General features: G+C 38.5%; 1 protein-coding gene across 6 annotated transcripts in view; it reads right to left on the reverse strand.

The window, feature by feature from the left end:
- The window catches only part of ZFPM2 (zinc finger protein, FOG family member 2), a 315150-nt gene that overhangs the window by 141831 nt on the left and 150378 nt on the right, over positions 1-22941 (reverse strand). For all 6 annotated transcript variants that reach the window (XM_071803865.1, XM_065832699.2, XM_071803863.1 and 3 more), the window contains one exon: positions 18586-18704. In XM_071803865.1, coding sequence (XP_071659966.1) covers positions 18586-18704 — 119 coding nt within the window. The remainder of the gene's footprint in view (positions 1-18585; positions 18705-22941) is intronic.

The following is a 22941-nucleotide window of genomic DNA, read 5'->3' on the forward strand; positions in this document are numbered from 1 at the left end:
GGGACCTGGGGGTCCTGGTGGACAACAGGATGACCATGAGCCAGCACTGTGCCCTTGTGGCCAAGAAGGCTAATGGCATCCTTGGGTGTATTACAAGGGGGGTGGTCAGTAGATCGAGAGAGGTCCTCCTTCCCCTCTACTCCGCCCTGGTGAGACCCCATCTGGAATATTGTGTCCAGTTCTGGGCCCCTCAGTTCAAGAAGGACAGGGAACTGCTGGAGAGGGTCCAGCGTAGGGCAACAAAGATGATTAAGGGAGTGGAGCATCTCCCTTATGAAGAAAGGCTGAGGGAGCTGGGTCTCTTTAGTTTGGAGAAGAGGAGACTGAGGGGTGACCTTATTAATGTTTATAAATATATAAAGGGTGAGTGCCACGAGGATGGAGTCAGGCTCTTCTCAGTGGCAAACAATGATAGGACAAGGGGCAATGGGATCAAGCTGGAACACAAGAGGTTCCACTTAAATTTGAGAAAGAACTTCTTCTCAGTGAGGGTAACAGAGCACTGGAACAGGCTACCCAGGGAGGTTGTGGAGTCTCCTTCCCTGGAGACATTCAAAGCCCGCCTGGACACATTCCTGTGCGACCTCACCTAGGCGTTCCTGCTCCAGCAGGGGGATTGGACTAGATGATCTTTTGAGGTCCCTTCCAATCCCAAACATACTGTGATACTGTGATACTGTGATTTATCTATCTATCTATCTATCTATCTATCTATCTATCTATTTAGTTAGTTAGTTAGTTAGTTAGTTAGTTAGTTAGTTATTTCTAAAATGAGTATTTTTTTTTCACCTGACATTTGTGAAATTAGTTATTTTAGTTGTCACCCCTTTCAGGGAATGATGTTCATATCTAAAGTTAAAATTAATACAAATGACTGAAGAGGCACAGCCTCATTACAAAGGATTTATAGGCAACCCTCTTATCAATACCCACTTCCTAGTTCTTAGACTCCTAAAGACAGAAATATGGAGCTACAAATAACATTCATTTCCCAATTACTATGCCAACCAGCTCTTTCTATTATAGACTGTATTTGTATTTGACTGACCAGCCCATTGGAAACCTAGTGCTGCTAAACCATCATCAAGCATTTTTCCTTTTTCAGAAATAATCCAGACTATGCACATCAGCACGCTATCAATTGGTTTAATCATCACTTTACATGATAAGGGATGCCACTCTTGGGAAATCTACATTTTTGTTAAATATCTCCATATTCCAGTTTTATTCCAGTTATGAAATATTGTGAATTTGTTGCAGAGTAATTCTATAGGAGTCTACTTATTTTCTTCTGTTTTTCATAATTGGTATATTTGAGAACATGTTCAAAGTAGCATTGTTTTGTGTTTGCATTTTATTTACAGTTAGTATCTGCATATAATATTCATAAAAAATTTAGTTGTCTTTTCTATCACCAATTGTCTGCAAACAGATGGATTCCTATACGGCTACTTTTTATTCACAATTTTTACATGAAGAGTTTATAAAAATTAGTTCAATTTGTAGGCTGCTAATGTACAGGTCTTTGGGTCTTTGGGCTCATCATTCCAGGGAACAATCTTGTAACACAGGCGTTTGTTTAACCTGTAGGAAACCTGAGACTCCAGAGTGCTGTCAAGCAGGTCCATTAATCAGTTTGTACCTCAATCTCCCATTTTAAAAATGGTGATTAAATTATACTCTTCTCTTGTTCTTTGTCTGTAAATTCTTTCAGGAAGGCATTTCCTCTTTTTGCCATCTCAGTTCAGACATTATAATAACAACAGCAAGATGATCTGTTTTGTGACATTTAATAGGCCATCCAGATATCAAGAACTTCTTGGGGCAGAAAGTGCAAGTTAAAAAACAAACTCCTAGAATTCAAATAAATAGTCACAAACACTATTCTGCATTAATTATCCAGGTGTAATTGTCTTGAATCTTCTCATATCGCCTCTCAATCTAGTTGTTTCGGAGTCACATTTAAAGTGAAGCTCTGACTGCACTGGCACACAACTTTAACAATAAGCCTTAAATATGCTGTATGTGGCCCATATTGGCCACTAAGGAATAGAGTAAGCAGAATATTTTGTTATGATAAAGATAAAATTATGTCTCTTCATCATTCATTATTCTGGGAGAAAGAAAGGATATCCATTGGAAAAAAAAAAAACACCTTACTACTTCAGATATATCAAATTGTCTTAATGACATTCTTGTTTCATATCTATCTGGGAGTAAGGCAGAAAAAGAGTGGAGTTCTGGTTTGCATGTGGCTAAACTGAGACTCATCATGGTTTCAGAACGGGAAAGAAAAAGCGTCCTCTCTTGCCCCACTGAAGTATTTGGGTTTCTACACCATGGCTGAAAATATCGCACAAAGACTTCTGAAATAAAAAAGGACCAATGAAAATCATTGATATTCCATGAATTTGAAACTGTATTTCACAATTAAGACAACAGAGAAAGAAATAATGAGACTTAGAGTTGATCAAAAAGGCCACTATTTTAAATAAATAAACGTTTAAATAGTACTGCTTCAGAATTCTGCCAGTACCTTGTTTTTTAGTGACATTCATGACAAATTATGTCACCAATCTACTGAAGGCCATGTTGCGGAAATGCGTATGTGGGAAAACACCTATTTTTGTATACAAACACTGTAACGTATTATCAGAATACTCAAGAGACACTTTTGGGATGCACACAGATCAAAACGGAGTTGGAGAAACAGAGAAAAAAATCAGTCTTAAAAAAATTCTGTCCTGCATTATGACATAGCTGCCTAAAATGTTGACATATTTCATTCAAGGATAAATTCTACCCATTTTTTCAGGGATGATTTAGAAATGGCTCTGTTCCTCCCTCTATATGCTACAACTAAAATAAAAAGTAAAATGAAATCTACTTCTTCATTATTTATACTGGATACAAAAGTACGCATTGTTCAATGAAAATATGAAAATGCCTCACTTTTTATGGACAAAATACTGCTCAAATATCCTTATGCACATCTTATAGGGGAAAAATTTCATCTGTATAAATCCACTTTGATGAGTTTTTATTTTATTTCAATTTACAGAGCTTTCATATATGATATTAAAAGAGTAAGTAATGGCATTTAATTGAATTGAAAGGCAATGATAGTGAATTCAGTTATGCTTTTACTGTTAACAATGGTGCAATGATTTATTTATTTGTCATTCTAGTTACTTTTGTGTTTGAACAACCATAAATCACAGTTACACCTCTTCATAACTACCAAGTGGCACATATACGATACTGGTAATGACTTATTGATATATAATTAGAAGAGCACATGACAGTATATACGTTTCATTCTGAATCAGAAACTTTCTGACTTTGTCTAGTGAAAACTATCTCTCCTTTCACGCATATGCTCATTTCTTTCAGAAAACAGTGCCATAGCCGTAGTGAGTGGTGTGTAAAACGTGAGACATTGTAATCAAGTTGGGAACTGCAAAGGAAATCCAAGTCAGCCCACAGGAAGGCAGAGGTTAAGATCAGACGCACTCCCTGACGAGTGGCATTACTGAAATGGAAACAATCGGTAAACACAGCTCAGGTCGTAGCACGCCACTAGTATTAGTTGTTTACTCAAATACAGAGCTGGACATTCAAAAAATGAATCCAATTTCATGGAAAAATAAGGAAATTTCTAAATTTTTTTTTTTTATTCTACACCGGAATGATTTAACAGATCTATGAAGTACCTCTTGGAACCATTTTCTCTACAGCCCAGTGGTCATGGATGGCACTTGCCTCGCACTGGAAGCTACACATGAGGCCCTTTGATGCCAACTCCAGGCACAGAACTAGTGTCACATTTTGCAGTCCAGTGATCAAAACAATGGGTCATTCACTATTCACTTTTTTAATTTATTCTGTTGTACTTCGTGATCTGTGAGAGAGTAAAAATTCATGTTCTTGAGGAGAAAGGGGCATGGCAGCTCTCATACATCCCATGCAATACCCTCAGGGCCTTGCTTTGGTTTCTTTGACCAAATCCTGAAAAGTCTTACAATAGGAGTAACCACGTTTTTCTAGCAAAACAGAATTATGGTGCCTTGTTTTCTGACTGTTCATCTCCACTAGTAACTTTAAACTGCTGGCACTGGTGCCAAGTTTGGTACAGAGAGATTCATGTTGGCAGCATATGAGTTCTGAGCTTCTTAAAATAAACTTGGCACCAGGCACCAAAAACAGTTCACTATCACTGATCTAGATTACATCCTTCTTTATCAGCCAATGAGTTTCAGAATTCCCATCTAAATAAATACCCCCAATTTATTTGTAGTTTCTTCCACTAGATTAATGCATAGAGAAGAATTCTCCAAAATCATCCGCAAACTGAATGCATTTTTCATTCACTATCTCTACAAAACTCAGGTCTGCTGCTTTAGTATGATGTAACTGTTGTTTATTATACTAATCTTTAATATCTCTGTTTTAGCTTTTGCCTCCCACATTTGCTTGTTCCCATTGTATTCACGTCTGGTCTAAAACCAGGACCTAAACTAGCTTAGGCCAGCAGCTGTCATTTAATATCAGATTCAGACAGAGTCTACCACAAAGGAGCACCAGTTCCCGACTAGAACCTCAACATACTGCAGCACTACAGATGTTAAATATCATAATAATGATTGTATCTTCCTTATACAGTGACTATTAGCAAAGCTGTACAGCTTTCAAAGAGCCCTTGTTTTTACTTTTCACCAGCAGCTGAAGCAAAGAACACATTTCCATTACAAGATGAAACTGTACAATCTCATCCAACAAATGATCTCACTCTGACCCTCACACTAACTTTGCTATTAAGCAAAAACAGGCACATTTTCAAATATTGATTCCAACTAATGTCTGATCCTAACAGGCACGATCTTATCGGGGCCCCACTATAATAGAGGGAGTGTCAGAGTTAAACAGAATAGGTTTAGATAAGATCACAATCTTCCTCACCATGATGTGATGCTATCACTGAGTGAGTATAGTATTTGAAGCAATTATCATTAATAGATATTGGCAACAGGAAGAGTGGTCACTGCTAAGATCTAAACAAATTCGTGCATGATAAAATAAAACAAATTTTATCTGAGTGCTGGATATGGATATGTCATGTGCCATAAGAGATTTCGCTGCCTTTGTTTTTTTCTTTGAAATGACGTATATTCAATTAAGAGAGAAATATTGAGTCACAACATTGCTACCTCAGTTTGTTCTGTACCTTCTGTTTTGTGGCAAACTGTCACTTTAGCATTCCTGCTGTTTTCTTGATGTGTCTTGACCAGACGTCCCACACAGCGTTCTGTAGACAGAGCTTGGTCCCAGGGTTTGTCTGAAGGGCCATGGGCACCGGTGACTCCATGGTGCCCTTCCTTGTTAGCAGAGACGGGAATAGCAAGGGGCTGTCTTACAGGAGGTGTAGGAAGCAAAGGGTCATCTTCCTAGATTTTCAGCCCTGTGGTTGTTTTCTTATTTGAATTATTCTTTGCAGGAATATGGGCAATGGGGTAGCCTGACAGTGGGTCAGCCCAGAGGACTGGTCTCTAAGGCGAGTGCAGGCTGGAGCAAAAGTCACAAGAGAGGTACAAAGTTGACAGGCATCTGGCTTAGTTTGATTTTTGCCTTACCATTCGTTCTGATCATGGTACACTTTCTGCATTTTCAGAAAGAAGAAAGTACTGTAAAAGGAAACACCTGCTTTGATGTGGCAAATTCTCTGTGAAACTCTTAAGTCTTTCTCCCCTGAAGCTGTTAGCATGTAAGGCCAAAACAGCACAGAATGAAAATAATAATTTATAGCCCTGGAAAAAAATGTTATCAACTTAGGAAAACTGAAAGCACTGGTATAAAAAAAAAAAAGTCAGTTGATAGTTATGTGGGTGCTTTTTGTAATGAAATAGCGCAAGTAGAGCTAAACTTTCATATACTGAAGCCATATAAAAACAATACATGAGAAAAGGGTGCAAATCTAAAACCCCTTTAACTATTCATCATTAGTAGAAATTATTAAGTGTACAAAACCGGGAATTAAAAGGGCACAATCAGATTTCCAAGGAACAATGTTTTCTACGTCTATTGTGATAACAATATTGAACTCTAATAAGCTATTTTTTCATCCTTACACCACTTAGAGATATTAGCTAATTAAGTCAATTAAAAAATATTTCTAAATTAATAGGGTACTTGCCAAGATTACCCAAATATTGGTCTTATATAGAAAAACCCACATGCAGCTTTTCTACTTATCTTCATGTATTTGTCTTCTCAAATGAGTGATTAACTCCAGAGCACTGAAATCTCTTTGATAATCACTGAAGATGAATGTATCAGGACAATCAACAGCATATGGAACACAGAATGCTGCCAGATGTTAACACACTAAAATAAAGCAGAACCATCCATGTACTCCATACCTTGTCTAAAAATAATATACTCATTGACCTTAACCCTATCAAACCAGTCCCATCTTCAAGGTCAAATAAAATAACAAATATTTATCTTCTGTGGAGAGCTTTATAGGCTGTACTTGCAGTGTTCAATATCACAAAATGCTAAGCATATCTCAGCCCTACTGCTTTGAACGAAAGCTTGGGGTACTCAGCACCTCCCACTGGTGCTCAGTGCTAGGCAAAACCAAGTAATAAATGCATATTAATCACCATTTAAAATATGCAATCATCGTGCATTCCCCTTTATTGCTTTATATTTTTTCAAAGACTATACATGGAAACAGAAAAACACCTAGGTAGAGTAAAAAATACAGGCATGGAAACTGTGATCTCTAACACACACTTCATTTGGAAGAGATCTGCATATGTTAAATGTTGTCTTGAAAAAGTAACTTCAACAATCTTTGTTACCTCAATAAATGATTAAAGTGATAATATCAATGCAGCATACTGCTGCAGCTCTCGTGAGGTTGACCATCATGCTGCAGTGGGCCACAGCAGTGGATGTCACCCCTGAACCTCTTTACTTCCCCACACCTTGCAAAGCCAACTAAGCACGTCCTCCTGTCCAACAATACAGCAAGAGAAACACAGAAAACTAGGAGACCTCCATGATCGTATTTCTGAAGAGTTCAGGAGACCTCACAGTTACGGTAGTTACAGTGAACAAAGAATGAGATCACCCAATATCTTTGGTGTAACTGACAAGGAAATGCTAATTAAAGGTTGGAAAGGCCATTAGTCCCATGTGTGCCACTAGCCAGAGCAAGCCTAGTAGGTGCTACTACAAAGCCACTTAAATGCTGCAACAAGTGCTAACAATTGGCTTGGAAGAGGGAATGTGAGGAACGTGAAGGAGGCACAACCACACTAAGTGGTCTCACATTTGTGAGAGGTCAAGTTTCAAAACACGGATATTCTTCTCATTTACCACTGCTGGAGATGGGGATGGAGTGGGAAGAATTTTCAGAAGTAATTGGTGCATGTGCAGTCATCTACGACACGCAGGTACCTGTTATTTTTACTGCAAGCATTAAAGAGATTTACTAGTACAGAAATAGGACCACAAAATAAGCACAGAGCATGCCGGTGATGCCAGGAGCCTACTCACAAATGTTTCCACATCTAACCCATGGTGCATTCTCTGTTTTTTAGCCTGCCTAATCGGGGCTCTGGTACCTGATAGTGGATGACTGACTAAAGAAATCAAGATTCAGCTTAGTCCCTGAGGCGTGCTGTACTGCTAGATCAAAGTGCACACATTTGGCATCCTGAAAATGCAATACCATTGCTCTCACTTCGCAAATTTGTGACAGAGAAACCTGAGACAATGATCCTCATAAATCAGACGGTATTTCTTAAAAAAGAGGCACAGAATACTTTAGAAATAAAGTCCTAAGTACAGCTGAAAAAATTGCATTGAAAAAAGCTACACTGATTTAATATTCGTTTACATGCAGTGTTAATTCTAACTTTAGTTAGCAAGAAACTGGAGTGGGAAGGGAGAATATTCAGAAGGAAAAAAAAAAAGACCTGCAGGCAATTGGAAAGCGACATGCCAAAGAAATACAGCTGCTTACTTCCTTATCTCCCAGCAAGCCCTTGTTATATTTCAATTAGATTTTGAAAATGGTGTCCTATACTAGTATGACCAACTGTCTAGTTTGCTTTAATGTCCCATCTGCCATTTTCTACAAAAAATAGTGTCTCATTCTGGCCTTTTAAAGTCAAACTGGAAAAATTTTAGCTACCTGCAGGCACCTCTGGGCAGCTGAAAAAGTGAAGTTGGTTGCAGACATTTCTCAGCATGAGGGTGCCAAAAGCCACAGGGTCAGCTGCTCTGGTTCCTTCTCATGCACCAGGGCTCACCTGGACCCACACCACTTCTACCGCCTTGGTCCAACCTGGTCTTAAACCTGATCTTAAACACATCAGCTGCAGACGCACTACAACCTCCTTAATCTTCTCCAGCCTTTCACTCTCACTACCATTAGGAAGCTCTTTTTTGTATCTAACCTAAATCTCCCTTGATCATCACAGAATCACAGAATGGTTGGGGTTGGAAGGGACCTCTGGAGATCATCTAGTCCAAGCCACCTGCTAAAGCAGGTTCACCTGGAGCAGATTGCACAAGGATGTGTCCAGGCGGGTTTTGAATACTGCCTAAGAAGGAGACTCCACAACCTCTCTGGGCAGCCTGCTCCAAGGCTCTGTAACCCTCAAAATAGTTTCTGCTCATATTCAGATGGAATCTCCTATGTTTCAATCTGTGATACCTACACCTACGAGTCTGGTGAGTTCACCTAAACTCATCATATCCTTCCACAGACCAGGATCCAGGTGGATCCAGGAGGCGAGGGAAACCTTCCACCGCAGAAGTGTACAGGATCAAGATAGTATTTTGGCTTGGAGACAGGGGGAGTTGGTTCGACTGGAGCGTGATGAAAAACAGGAGTAACATAAAACAAGTGGATCCCAGAAGAGAACAATACGATCTGAAATTTAACAGATGCAAATAACAAGATCCAGTATTTAATGTAGTAAATGCAACAGCCAAGAGGAAGAACCACAAAAGCAGCGAGGTAAGACTAAGACATACTATGAGGTCCACAGTGGAACTAAAAATCAGCAACAGCAGAAGCAGGCCTGCTTCAACACAAGCAGAAAAGAGGGAACTAAGATATTTTGGACTTACTATTGTTTTCTGCTTTATTGCTCTCTTCCTTTTATGCTAATTTGTCCCACTTTTCTTCCAAAAGTGAGGACAACAGCTTGCAGGAGGGGGAGAGAGGGAAGAATCCTTCCTCACCTCCCCAGCACTGAGGCACACCTCCCTCAGCTCCCCTAAACTTGTCTGTAATGTCCTCACACATAGCAAGAGTTCCAATTTCATCTTTTAAAAAAAGTGGTCACTCATCCCCCAGATCAGAGACCATCACGTAGAAAAGAAAGTGCCAAAAAAAAAGTATTTTGGGAAACGTGAGATGTACATAAATACATAAAAATATTACTAACATATATGACACTTTTATTTAAAAAAATCTCTTATGTGTTTTCCAGATACAAAATCAAATGTCAAAAACAAGATACAATATACTAATCTGTGACAGGGAGAATTTTAAATTATAAGACATTTTCTCAGAGTGAGAATAATCTACATATGCTACGATAATATCTCAAATGCTACGTAGTCTATTCTAAACGCATCAGCAGCATTCAGACTGCTATCCTTCCCTTAGAGCACAGAATGGACAGTATTTTGTCTATGTAAAACTCAATTACTCCTTAAATGTGTTAAAAGAGCTCAAATTAAAAAAACAAAAAAAAAACAAACTATATTTCCTGTTTCACAATTTGTGAAACATTTTTCAAATACATTGAAGTATTTTCCCCTTCTCTCTAGTCTGTGGAATACATGATAAAATGCATAAGTGAAAAGAAAGGGGGCAAAAATCTATTAAAGTTATTTAGGATGGAACACAAATATGAAACAATATCAAATCTGATGAGGCTATGCGTATAATTTCTCACATATGGAATACCAGGACATGCACAAAACTCCATAAATAAGACACATCACCAGGTAGAGCACCAGCGGTGCATCCCTTGCTGCAGCTTCTCCCCCAGTGCCGGTGGCCAGGGGCCAGTGTGAGGGCTGCGATGGCAAATGGCGGTGCCTCCTGCGCCCTTCCCAGCACAGCCCTAATGGCTGGAGCTGATTGTCTTTCAGCTCCCCTGGAGCCTGAGAAGCCACCATAGGATTAAATCGATGAACTTGTTCTCCAGGCTTGATAAATGAGGCCCAGGACTTTTACAAACCTGACTCAGAACTTACGATCTCAGGCCAGGCTCTATGTTGCAAAGTAGATCTGCTACATATAAAAAAGGGTCAATTTTGCTACTGACTATGAGATACTACAACATTATTAGAAAAGGAACTATAGCTAAATAGAGAAGTTCAGCAAATGTTAGTATTTCAAATAAAACTCTCAATTTTAGGACCTAATAACAGTATTTTCTTCTGACTAGAATATGCTGTTTTTTATGAAATTACAAACAAATTATGTGTAAATGTATGTACAAATACATATACTTATTATACTTAAATTTTTTTATATATTACACATACTGTAATAACTATTCTTACTATCAATATAGAGGGCTTTTATTGTCTATTCGAAACATTCAAAAACACTTTCACAGAATGCAGTTTATTTGGCTGGTAATGAAACAACTAGAAATACCTTTTATTTTCATCATTCTTGAAAATTTACAGGATACTTCTCTCAAGCATATTCAGACAGAGAGGGAACTGATGTTTGGAATTTTGATCATTCCATCACACTGCTCAGAAGTGAGGAGCAAGCAGTCACTATCTTCACTGAAGCTACAGGTCCATTCCTTTCCTTGAAGTAATTATTTATTTTAAATGAAGATAGACAATAATTTCAAATCTTTTTATTGTTACTATCTTAGTCTGCACTTTCAGTAGAACAAACAAATTTTGGCATCACCAAAATGTGAATGTTCTTTGCACACCAAAATTTTCTCTACACCACACATTATTCCACACAATTGCCCACTATTGCCTCCACAAGTCTTATGGAAAGCATCTGTTCATGTTTTCATAATCATATGTCACTTGTGCGTCCAGCCAATACCTATTGACAACGTATGGATGCAACACAAGTGCTACCACAGTTCCACAGGCATCAGCACCATGGTGCGTTTCTCCACTACCAATGTACACTGAGGCAAACCACCCTTGGGCAGCCACAGCTTTTTGTGTTATCACCACAAAGAAAGCCAGGAGTATCCAGGACATTTTATTTTCTAGTGGACAAAGAGAGAACACAAGCCTCTGGGTCTTTCAGTTCAGTGCCCATTGTAACTACCAAATGCTTGGCTCCACAATGCAAAGGTCTTCAGAGATGCAAACGTCTTCATAGCTTTATGTTCTACTAAAATCAGGCTAGAATTTCCCATGCTTGTTCTATGAATGTGAAACTACTGAAAAAAAATGTGTCAGCATTTTAGAAACTGAATTTTATTTCAGAGTAAAAAGAAATGGTGTTGTTTAACATTTAGTGAGAAGAAAGTTATTTTTAAAACTGCTGAATATTTAAATCTGACATTTTCTATCTGCTTAGTCTATACTAATGCATATGTTTCATAAATAAGAAGAAATATCATTATAAAAAGCCTCAATTTTAAAACTTTCCTCAGAGGACAAAATGAATGCTAAATTTCTCATCTTAAACATGGGTGTTGAACTCATGCCTGTTACGTATTTCAGTGTAGTGACCTTAAATGGAGCTAAAACCATCATTTCTCTTATCCGAAGTTTTTAAATAAGACAACTTCCCATTCTTAAAGTCATGTTATAAATTTCAGCAAAATCTACAATAGCAAAATAAGCATTCGAGTCTCAAAGCCTAAGGTACAGGGAAGACTAGACCACAGCCTAGCAGCACAAGAATACGTTGCTACTGCACAGTTTATTGCAGCAGTTCTCTCTAAATGGCTTAACAGTGCAATATGTGCTCCAGTACACATTATCTTCTCTTTGCTTTTCGCCACGTCTCAAAATGGAAGAGCCTGGCACTTGCAGATGGTGTCTCCCTCTGCTTCTGCTGCCTGGGAGGCCCTGAACCAAATTTTCTTGCCCTTTTTCTGTCCTGGGCTGCTGACCTTGCCTCATCTCTTCCACTCACTGTCCTCCGGCTCGGCTCCCAGCAGCTCCCTGCCAAGGTGTCCCAGAGCACGCCCCCACAAAGAAGGATCCCCCTACTGAAATTAAGCTTGCTGAAATAGGACAGATAGTTCATTGAATTTTCTCCCAGGGAACTGAGTTAGTTTAATGAGAATGATTGGTAACTTCTACTACTTAATTGCAAGAGTATTAGGATAAAAATCTGTCTAAAAAGCGATTTTATGTGAAAATCCCCTATTGACATAATGCCACATTCTGGAAATCATCGATTCAGAAATAAAGAAATAAAAAGGAACAATGCAATTTCAGCCCTGTCTTCCTGCAAATATTTGTGTTTTGTTTTGCCTTTTGTTAAAAAAACAAACCATATTTGTATGACCCTCAAATATTTAATATCTTGAAATTAAGACTATGGTAATGGCACGCAGTAGTACTAACAGCATTTAGACAGTGGTGCACGATCAGTATGCTTTTTCTTTTCATGGACCACGTTGCCTCATCACCTATTCATCTTCTGGAAACTACTTCCGCAAGCTGGGAAAAAATGCTTTCGGCTTTTTCCAAAACAGGATGTTTATTCAGGTTGTTACCACATCTTGCTATCATATTAGTAACATGTTTTAAATTAGCTATGTTGTGTAAATGTAAATAAAGAAGCAGAAACATCTATTTTTTTTTTTTTCAAGAAAAGAAGCCTCTAAACTACAAATACGCACAAAAGTTTGAAAAAACGTTCTTTTGTCATTGCACTCCCCTCATCTACATGTCTACATAAATGAAAGAGCACTTTATAAAAGGTGAGGCAATGTGAGGTGACCATTGTGGATGGCCATGTAGATACCCACATCATCTCAGCATCTCTCCTTTTTTTTTTTTTAATGTTTCAGTGTGCTACATTGATGTCTGCTATTGTTTGGGACAGAAATAAGTGTTTTTAAATTAGTTTTAAACATTAAGATCCTGACAGCAGCAGTAAAAATGAGAAGGGAGTATTTTTCTAGTCACTTGAGGTAATTAAAGGTATAAACCCAGTATAATAAAGATTAGAATCAAGGTTCATTACTCAACACACTTTTTTTTGCTAATTAAATATAAAAACGGTTCTGTGCTAATAAGAGCCAAAATCCCCATTTGTAGGTAAATATCTTGAGATAAAAACTGCCTTATCCCTTTCCATGTTTGAACAAGAGGATCAGAGACTACAGCCTGACTACAGCCAGACTACAGCCAGACTGCCAGCTGTCTCGGTGGCCATACAGCACCTCCAACCAAAGAAAACCCTCGTGCTGCAGCTCTGAAGATTAAAAGTTGCTGTCTACTACAGATACAAGGTTTTTGACTCAAATTGACCAGCCACAGATTAGTGAATGAGTAACTTAACTGCATTTTGAACCTTGGCTGCTCAGCCCCTCAAATGCTACTCGGTCAAACGGTTCCACGGGGATATCTTCTAGAAGAAGCGTCACGTTGGTGTTGAACCTCACAGATCCCATCACAGGGTCCCCGCTGCATCCCCCCACTCGCCTGGGCCAGCTCCACACGCTCTCCTCCCGCCGATTCCCTTCACAGACACGTTGAATCCTCTTTTCCTTATCAAGCTGATACAGCCTTGCCCCACACGCTCCTCCCCATGACAAGACGACAAGAACAGGGGTCAGGATCCAGCTGCTCATTGTTTTACTTCACAAAACCCTGCCATAGGCACAGATTAACACCAAAAACTAGATGGCGGCAGCCCAGGGAACAGGGCATTCACTTGAGTGTGGGGCGATGGCAAGAGCTGCCGCTCAATGTCCGTCACGGCTACGTACACGGTTCTGTGCAGCTTTTGTTTCCAAGGGCCTCAGTCCCACCAAGCTGTCCCCTCAAACAGGGAAAATATTTACAGCTGGGAAAAAGCAAGCAAACAGCATTTTCTTAAAACAGGCTGCTAAAGCCTTCAATTTAGAGTTGCTTACGCACAGCAGCTACTCTTTCCGTGGTTTGTATCCCTATTCACATTAGACTTGACATTTGTGCAAATCCAATTTTCTGTTAAAAACAGCAATCCCAAGCTAGGAGTTTCACATTCCTGTCTACTTGTAGGTACCCACCTACTACTGAATTTTCTGTGATGCAGCAAGGCATGAAGTTTGAACCTTCTGGGTAAAACTAGTGATTAAATTGTGTTGCCTTCCTTCTAGAGTTGAGTTCTCACCAACTGTAGATAGAAAGCAGTTTTGTACAAAACCATTCATGTGTCTGTCAAAACCGCAAGATTATTTTAAATCTCAAACAGAATCCAGAAACATGTAGCTGATCACTTTTTACTGTAAAACAAGAGAACGCGCTCTTATTTGAGAATTACACTTTCTAGACTCGAAAATATACTTTTGTGCAGTTTGTTTTCTTAGCATTATCAACTATTATGGAACAATTGATAGAAAGCAGAAAAAGTCAAAGGAAATGGAAGGCAACAACCTCCATGCCCAATTATGCAAACAGATACAAACTATGCATGCAGTTGAGAGCAGAATTTTGCCAATTTGGCAAAATTACAGGAACAGATCATTAGAAGTATCTGAAGAGATCATCTATCACTCTAAATATAACAAAAGGAACTAAATAGATATCTATAAATACTTAATAATGATATAAGGAATTCTTACTTTCAAATTGAAATGGGAATTAAATGCCTGGACAAGTTTTAATATCTGAGACTCACTCTTTGTCGTCAGAAACAACATTCTTAAATTTCTGGTGGCTGCATGCAGATTCATCAACAGTAATAGTAATGCAATGGGGTACATTATTTCCTAAGGGGTTTTGATCACTCTGTAATTCATGAGTATTGGCCAACTACTAGATCAGAAAAAATTAAGAATTTATTAGTCATTGAGCTATTTTAAGTCTGCCATTGGCATTTAACTATTCTGCAGTCCTGATATGGACCTTGCACTACCAAATCTCCCGACAGTACTGTAGCACTGCTGCTGAAGTCAACAGCTGCTATTCCTATTGCAACTGCAAACAGCACTTAAATTGGTTTTGTTCAAGGTACCCAACCCACTACTACTCTGAGATGTATATTGTTAATATGCTTCAAGACAGAAACTTGAGAGATCTAAAAAGTATTTGACATCTGGCACGGTGACTCAATTAATTCCTGTGTTGAATTAATTAGCTTGCTCTGTCTCCTGAGCCAACAGCAGTGAGACTATATTCAGCAACACAGCACTGCTTGAAATAAGAAGCATTTCAACAGGCTATTACATGTACAGGCTGTATACAGTGCAGAGTACAAGGTTAGTAAGTAAGCTGTAACTGTTACAGCCAAGTAATGAATCCTTTGTGACAATGTCACATTGCTAACACTAAACAGTAAAGTCAGGTAAGATACTTGTATTCAGCCACAAACATATTTTCCCATAGAGACACCAGCTGCAAAAATTGTGAGATTGATTTACCTGAGGTTCCTGATTTTTTCTTTCCTTTCCTCTCTATACCAAAAATTCACATTAAAGCTTTTTTTTAAAAAAATATTTTATGTTAATAGTAGTCCAGTGTTTGAAGTGCTCATATAAAAATGCACCAAACCTGCTGTCAGCTGCTGATGTGAAAGTTTGATTGAATTCTACGGAGGTGAGGTTTTACCCAAATGAGCTTTTGAAAACAGATATAAATAACTTAAATAAACAAATGTAACTCCCCTTACAAACAACAGAGAGCTTGTATGCTAGTGAGAAAAGTAACCAAATGTGTCAAGAAAACAGAAAAATTATAAATAAACCAGAATCGCTTCAAGAAAAAAAACAGAAAAATATGCAGAAGCTGTCACTGGGTTTGTGTTGCTTAAACAGTAAACTAAAGTTCTATCAAGAGGTTTACATCTCTTCACACAGCATTTTGAAGTAAAAAATGTAGGATTACAGGAAACATCTGATATTCAGAAAAAACGAATACTTAGAATCACAGAATAATTCAGGTTGGAAGGGACCCCTGGAGGTCTTCCAGTCCAAACTCCTGCTCAAAGCAAGGCAAACTTCAAAGTCAGATCCAACTTCGAAGTTACCTTAGATGGCTCGAGATCATATCTAGTTCAGTTTTGTCTCGCAAAGGATGGAGTTGCTCAGGGGACAAAACAATATTGCTGGGGACTACAACTCTGTTTACAGGAACTTTTTCATATTTCCAAATGTATTTATATTAGTAGGCAAAGCAAAAGTAAAATGTTACAAGTGTTAGCAAAAATACCTTTTCTTTCTTTTTCTTTTTTTTTTTTTTTTTATTATTTGACCAAAATAAAAGGAATTATCTTTCCAGTTTAGTGAGAAAAAAAGTCCTCCTGAAGATTTTTAGCCCACATCTCTATGACCTAAGTCAAGGAAGTTGTTCCATCCCATTATAATTACCAACCTAAAAAGTCAGCTCTGCTCGTGCTTAATTACAAATTCATTAAAACCAAAATGTCTTAGCTAGATGTTTTTGTTACAGCTAAAGAGGTATTTGCTCAAATTTACAAAGTAATAACAGACCTTAATATATGCCTGTTTTACCAAAGAAGCAAGCTTCTGCTACAGGGATTGTGGTTGCTCTGCATCTCCTTCAGAAAACAAAAATTAAACAATATGATCAACTGGTGACATGTTGCAAATTCATTCTAAGAATATCTGATAACTTTTGCAGCGAAGGTTCTACCAACATTATCTCTTATACTCTATCTTCAAGTCTTATATACCTTAGGAAGCAGAGCAAGTAGGGCAACAAAGCTAGCATTTTTCCTAAGGTATTGTGTGGACTGACTTTGAGCTACATCAGGAATAGGGTTTCTATTGCGTGAAAGTTGACAAAAGTAGTAATAGTGGAATCTTAGAAAATTAGTTGTTGCAAATGACATTTTATGAAAAACATTTTGAGAATGCTGATAAGACCAAGAATCAAATAGATTAAGAAATAAAAATGAAGTTAAATAGATGGAGAAAACTGAGAGAGGTATTGAAATTGTCCAGTTTCCCCTTTCCATGCTTTTAGATGCTTTTAGTGTCCAACACTTTTGAAAATGCATCCTTTATTCAGGTGCCTGGACGGGAAATCTGATCTGTGTTGGGAATACTGAACTCTAGGAAACTTAGACAAAGTTTCCATGCCTCCCTCTCTAACACCTTGTTAGCACCTTTTGATTAATAAATAATGTTAAAGAGTCTATGAAATATCAAGATCTTAAATACTTACTATGCACTCACAACAGCATAACACTTCACTACATGGATATCTACAGAAAGTAACATACATACTATCCAGCAGTCTTTAGAAATAGAACTCCAGCATACAGACATTGGTTCTTCAGGGAGGAGTTAGAGACTTTCAGTCTCCCCTTTTCCCTCATGTCCACATAACCCCCCCTCTCACGCTCCCCCAGATGGTACTTCAGCAACTAAGCGCTCCCCATCTGCTCCAGGTCCTCCAAGGGCAGGATGGTACCCCCAACACTGGGAAGCTCAGCTTCTCCATTCACAGCAGAGCAGTATCTACCCCAATGCATGTGAACATTACATTTCTGTGAAACAGTTCCACAAGTCTTTATGTTAATACATTCATGCTAATACAAGTCTGAAATAGCAAACAGTGACCCAGCTGAACATAATGGTTTTGCAGCAGCATCCCACAGGGCTAAGCGTGTTCCGCGATTGTGTAAAACCCTTCTTCAAGAGACATTCGTTGTTTTTTTTTTTTAATGCAGGGTCACCTTTTCAGATATTCTCAGAAAATTAATCTGAACTATATACAAATAATACTGAAGCTTGGACCTAAAACTAATACAAACAAAAATGAAAAAAGACTTAGAGAGGACAAGATTTTCAGCACACTGAACTGATATCAGCAAAGTATTACTTATAAACAATATGGCCCACATACTTCCTGCAATCAGAATAAAACACAAGGCTAATTAAGAATATATTATAAGTGCCTTTTGATATATTTCAAAATAATTTTAATCTAACGGAAGATCGTGCTACGTTCAGTAACATTAACATTAAGGCACATTTAATAAATTTTATCATAAAATAATGTAGCCAGTTATTTTCTATATCATCTATTAGTATAAATTAAAACTGAGCAATTAATGCTATAAGAAATTTTAAAAGCCACCAAAAAAATCAGATATTAATACCGAAATGCAACAGTTTGGTTCAGCAAACAAGGAAGTGACATTTCCCTTCCTCTGTAAAATAACAAGTTTAATACTATTAACCTGTGCTCCAAATAACTTTCTGTGGACAGTTGCCACAGATGAACTAATTGGAAAAGAGCCAAACACCACTGTCCGTGGAAGCTCACAATGCCCGTTTTCAAACGCTCCGGCTGAGCAGTAATTCAGGCTATTCCCTGCAGAACGACACACAATATCACGAAGCGAAGCGCCTCGGAACATCTACATACCAAGGTGTTATTATTCAAATCCATCTTCCCAGCAAAAGGCCCCCATGTTGTTCCAACCGGAAGCTGCTGCCGGCTCTGGATCTTGCGCTCCCCGTCCTTCTGGACCAGCTCCAGCTCCCCTGCAAACAAAGCAAACACGCCGCGTTGAGAGCACTTTCACTTGAGCCTTGACAACAACCACCTCTGCCTTTGTGTCGGCTTTGTACGCATACAACGAGAAGTAATTATGCTTGTCTGGAAAACAACTGAACTCGTCATGCTGAAAAAAAACAAAACAAAACAAAACTTTTTCCCTTATAATTATATTCCAGCGTGGTTTAGAAAGTCCTGTTCCTTTCTGGCATCTTTTCACACACATTGGAGTTTGAAGGCATTTTTATTCAGAAGAGTGGTTTCAGAGAAGTTCTTAGGACATGCCGAGGAGGCAGAGATGATAGCTGAAAGGAGAGAATGCAGTAGCATCCACACACCATGCATTAACTTCCTTGAAGCATTTTGCTGTCACAAGTCCACATTCTGAAGCATAGAGCTACTAAAATTTTAGACATATCATATAGTGATATAAATCCACAACAACTCTACTCATTTTGAAGGAAGTACTAAGAACATTTGCCACAATTAAAAAAAGGGAGTTTGAACCAAGTGAGGTTTTACCGGCAGTAACATTTCAGAATTAGACCCAAAATTATTTACATTATTAGCTTAAAGTTTTAACACCAAATATGTAAAGGCAATGGACGGAGTATAATGTTTTTAGCGTGTACTAATTCTTCATTTTTTCAAAAGTAAATTTTATTTTTGAAAGTAAGGACTTCACAATTAACACTTAAAAGGTCACTTTAACTTTTCTGAGTTTTTCCAATGAACTGAGAGGAAACAATACACAATTGATCATTACTGCGGAAGGAAAAATTAAATTCATCAACAACCTTTCTCCCCAGCATTTTTTTCACTTCATTTTGGGATTAAAAATATAGTCTGGACATCTCTTCTTTGAAAGCTATCTCTTCAATAAGCTTATTTTTCTATGAATAAACGTTTCAGTTAAAAATATAGGAAAAGCTGTGTTTATGTACACAATATCTAACATTCTTTTCTAAAACAATTCAAATAAACTCTGGTTTTAAACTTTGAGAAGGATAAAATATAATAAGGAATGGGGGCTCGTATGTTCTTTTCCTGTCAAACATTTAACTGAACGCTTACATGCTGTTGGATTTCTAAGCTTTGCCCTTCCTGAAGGTAGATGGAAAATCTGTTGTTGTTCTCAGGAACAGCAGAGCTCACCCCAGCCTCGCTGTGGCCGGGATTTTTCCTGACCTGTTTTCCCTGCCTGCAAAAGCCCCTTTGTCCCTTTCCACACCAGCCAGGTGCAATAGTAGCTCTTGCCTTTTCCAGCACCATGTCCCCTCTCAACAACGCTACCCCAAATCAGGACGGTGCTTTTGCACAAACAGGGGAAAGTCCAACTGTGCAAGAAGTCAACCCATCTCAGATTTAGAACTGCAAGTTGTTGTGAAGCGATCCGCGGGCTGGAGGAAGTGAGTAATTCCTCCTGGCTTGCAGGGAGTCTCCACAGACTTCCCCAGGCTGATCATTCCCATGGATGCCTGGATTTATGTTACAGCCAGGCTGCAGGGGTTGTCCTTGTCCACAGGGGTTAATCTCAACCATTTTCCAAAGACAAGACTTGGCTCCAGCTTCCATTTTCAAGCACAGAGATCTAAATTTCACCTCTGAGTGTTGTAGATTACAAAACCACCCTACGTAAAATTGTGCATCAGATCCTTCCTGCAAACTGGAACAAATCTAGGAAATAGAGCTGTATCAGTTTACAAAAGCTACTATGTATGCGGGTGAGTCCTCATCGTGACAGTGCTATGACATTTCTGAAGGCAGTATGTGAGCAGGAAAGCTTACAGATTAATTATATCTAATTTATACATGTTGTATCTATGCATCCAAACAGAAAAAGAAAAACAACAACAACAAAACAAAACCAAAATAGATGCATTTTTTCCCTCTCACAGTCACATTGTTACAAACTGTGTTAACTTTAAAAAATGTCTTTATATGTTAATTATGGAAGAGAGAAATCTTCCTGGTATTGCAAGGTAACACGCTGATCACTTAGGCATACTGCAGCATTTTCTCTCTACATAGAGATGAAAACTGTAGCATTTGCTTGGGTTTATACACTAAAAAACAGCCATGTCTATGGACATGTCACATTTAACTGATATCAGAGGAATCATGAGAATCTTTGAAAACCCTTTTAAAAAATAATTCAGCCTCCCTTTCTGCCACTGACATTTTTCATTTGAAAAGGGTTCAGACACAGTCAAACAGTGACTCCTTATCTGTACCTGTGGATTTACAAGCAGGCCTGTCTTTTAATGGATTAAGAACGACAAACTTAGGGCAGATCAGCCAGTGATATCCAAAACCTACCTAAGTTTTAAGGTACACATTATTACACCTTATATTATCAATTAAATTAATAACATGAATCTTATACCTTGTAAGTAGTTCAGATTTGAGGCAAACATAAAAACAAGCAATTATTTTCCAGAACTGTATTTTTTGCCTCCAGTCTATAATTAAGTTAATATGGATTCTTTCTCTCTTTCATTCTCCTTTGTTACAGTCCCAAGCTGTAGTTTGGGCAGTACATTTCAATACATATGAATACACTGAAATGTGCTGTGGATGGGGTAACATGATGCTGAATTGTACTGAAGCTGCTGTAATTTCCCCTCCACTCAGAACACCATGACAGAGTAGCAGATTGCAGACAGCGTTACAAAACATTTTGCTGCATAACCTTCCTGTTTCCCCTGATCATAGTTCTCCAAAAAAGATAACATTTCTCTCTCGTCACCATGACCAGCAGCCATTTTACCGCTATGGGTGAATGTTAGGGTTGGGAAGGATAATCTGCTCATATGTCTTTGCAAACACAGATACTTTGGCTACGCTTGTGTGAAGTGCAGCACATTACAATTTGATTCTTGGCAAAGATGTTTTTTTTTCCACTGAAAATATTTGTTTGTTTAGGGAAAAACTTAACACTAAGAGAACTGTAAGTTTAAAACAAACAAAACCAAACAAACAAAAAACCCAAAACAAAACAAAAAAACAAAACAAAACAAAACAAACCCCAACAACTAACCACTGCACATCAGGGTCTATAAGTATCTGCCAAGATCATTTTGTTTTCCTACCAGAGCCTGCATCTTTTGTGAAATCCCTGTAACGCTCCTTTGTCTGCCCTAAGCAGGAAGGCCAGGGGCTGGTACAAGGGTTTGTAGAAGAAAGATTACAAATGTCACTATTAAAAATCCTCTCTAGAATTGCCTTCACCCCAGAGCAAGGAGCCGGCAACCTTCCTACGTTCATGTACAACATTTTGCTCCTCTGAAATGTCCTATTTGGTGAACGAACGGTATTGAAACTGTGGCAACGGGCAGGCCCAGGCTCCTGCTGAGGAGAGCGGGGATGTCCTCTGCCCATGGCTGGCATCCCACCAGGACACTGGCTTAAGCAAGGCCATACCTGTGGGCCCGAGCAACTTGTGACCTCAAGAGACTTCGCTGGAAATAAAGAGAACCTCACCCCATGACTCTTAATGGAAAAAGTTTGAGAAATGTTTCAGCAAGACAAGATTATCCCCTTCAGCCTCAGGAGAAGCTCAGATGTAAGTCAGAAGTGCTTCCTGCAGCTACCGTCCCCTTCACAACTGCTCAGCATCTTCACAGATTACATCAGGAAAAGGAAGAGGAGTGGAGATTTTATTGCCATATCACCACTTGCAGTGGGAAGTGTAAAGACACAGCTGGTACTGACTCTTCATGGGTGGCTGTCCACGGAGACCCCAGCAAGCAGGGGGAAAAGGAAAGAAAGGATGAAAAACTGCTGCACTTTCCTTTAATCTGTGCGCCAGCCCAAAGGAAACAGAAAATTCTGTGAGAAGCACTGTTGTGAGTTTCTAGTGATCAGTAATCACAACAGACCAGCTCAGTACTGAACACTGAACACAACGTTCCTTCACGTAACAGCAAATTATAATATATAGAATTCATACACACTCCTAGGATGAGTTTTGTTAAATACTTCATCATTCTTACGGCAAAGTTAAAAGGCAGTTATATTTTGCTGTTTTCATCATAGACGCATCAACCATCCGACTGAAAAGCAAAAATTGTGACAGAAACAGCACTCAGACACGTAAGTAGAGAGGAAGTGATGCCCTGCTTTTAGGTTTTGCGAGTTAGGTAAAAAAAATTACTTAAGAGACATTCCATTTACTGATATTTACTGCCCTTTTCCTTGCCACAGAAGAATTTTTTTTTCAGC

Source organism: Patagioenas fasciata, chromosome 2 (assembly GCF_037038585.1).
Source record: "Patagioenas fasciata isolate bPatFas1 chromosome 2, bPatFas1.hap1, whole genome shotgun sequence".
Taxonomy (NCBI): Eukaryota; Metazoa; Chordata; class Aves; order Columbiformes; family Columbidae; genus Patagioenas; species Patagioenas fasciata.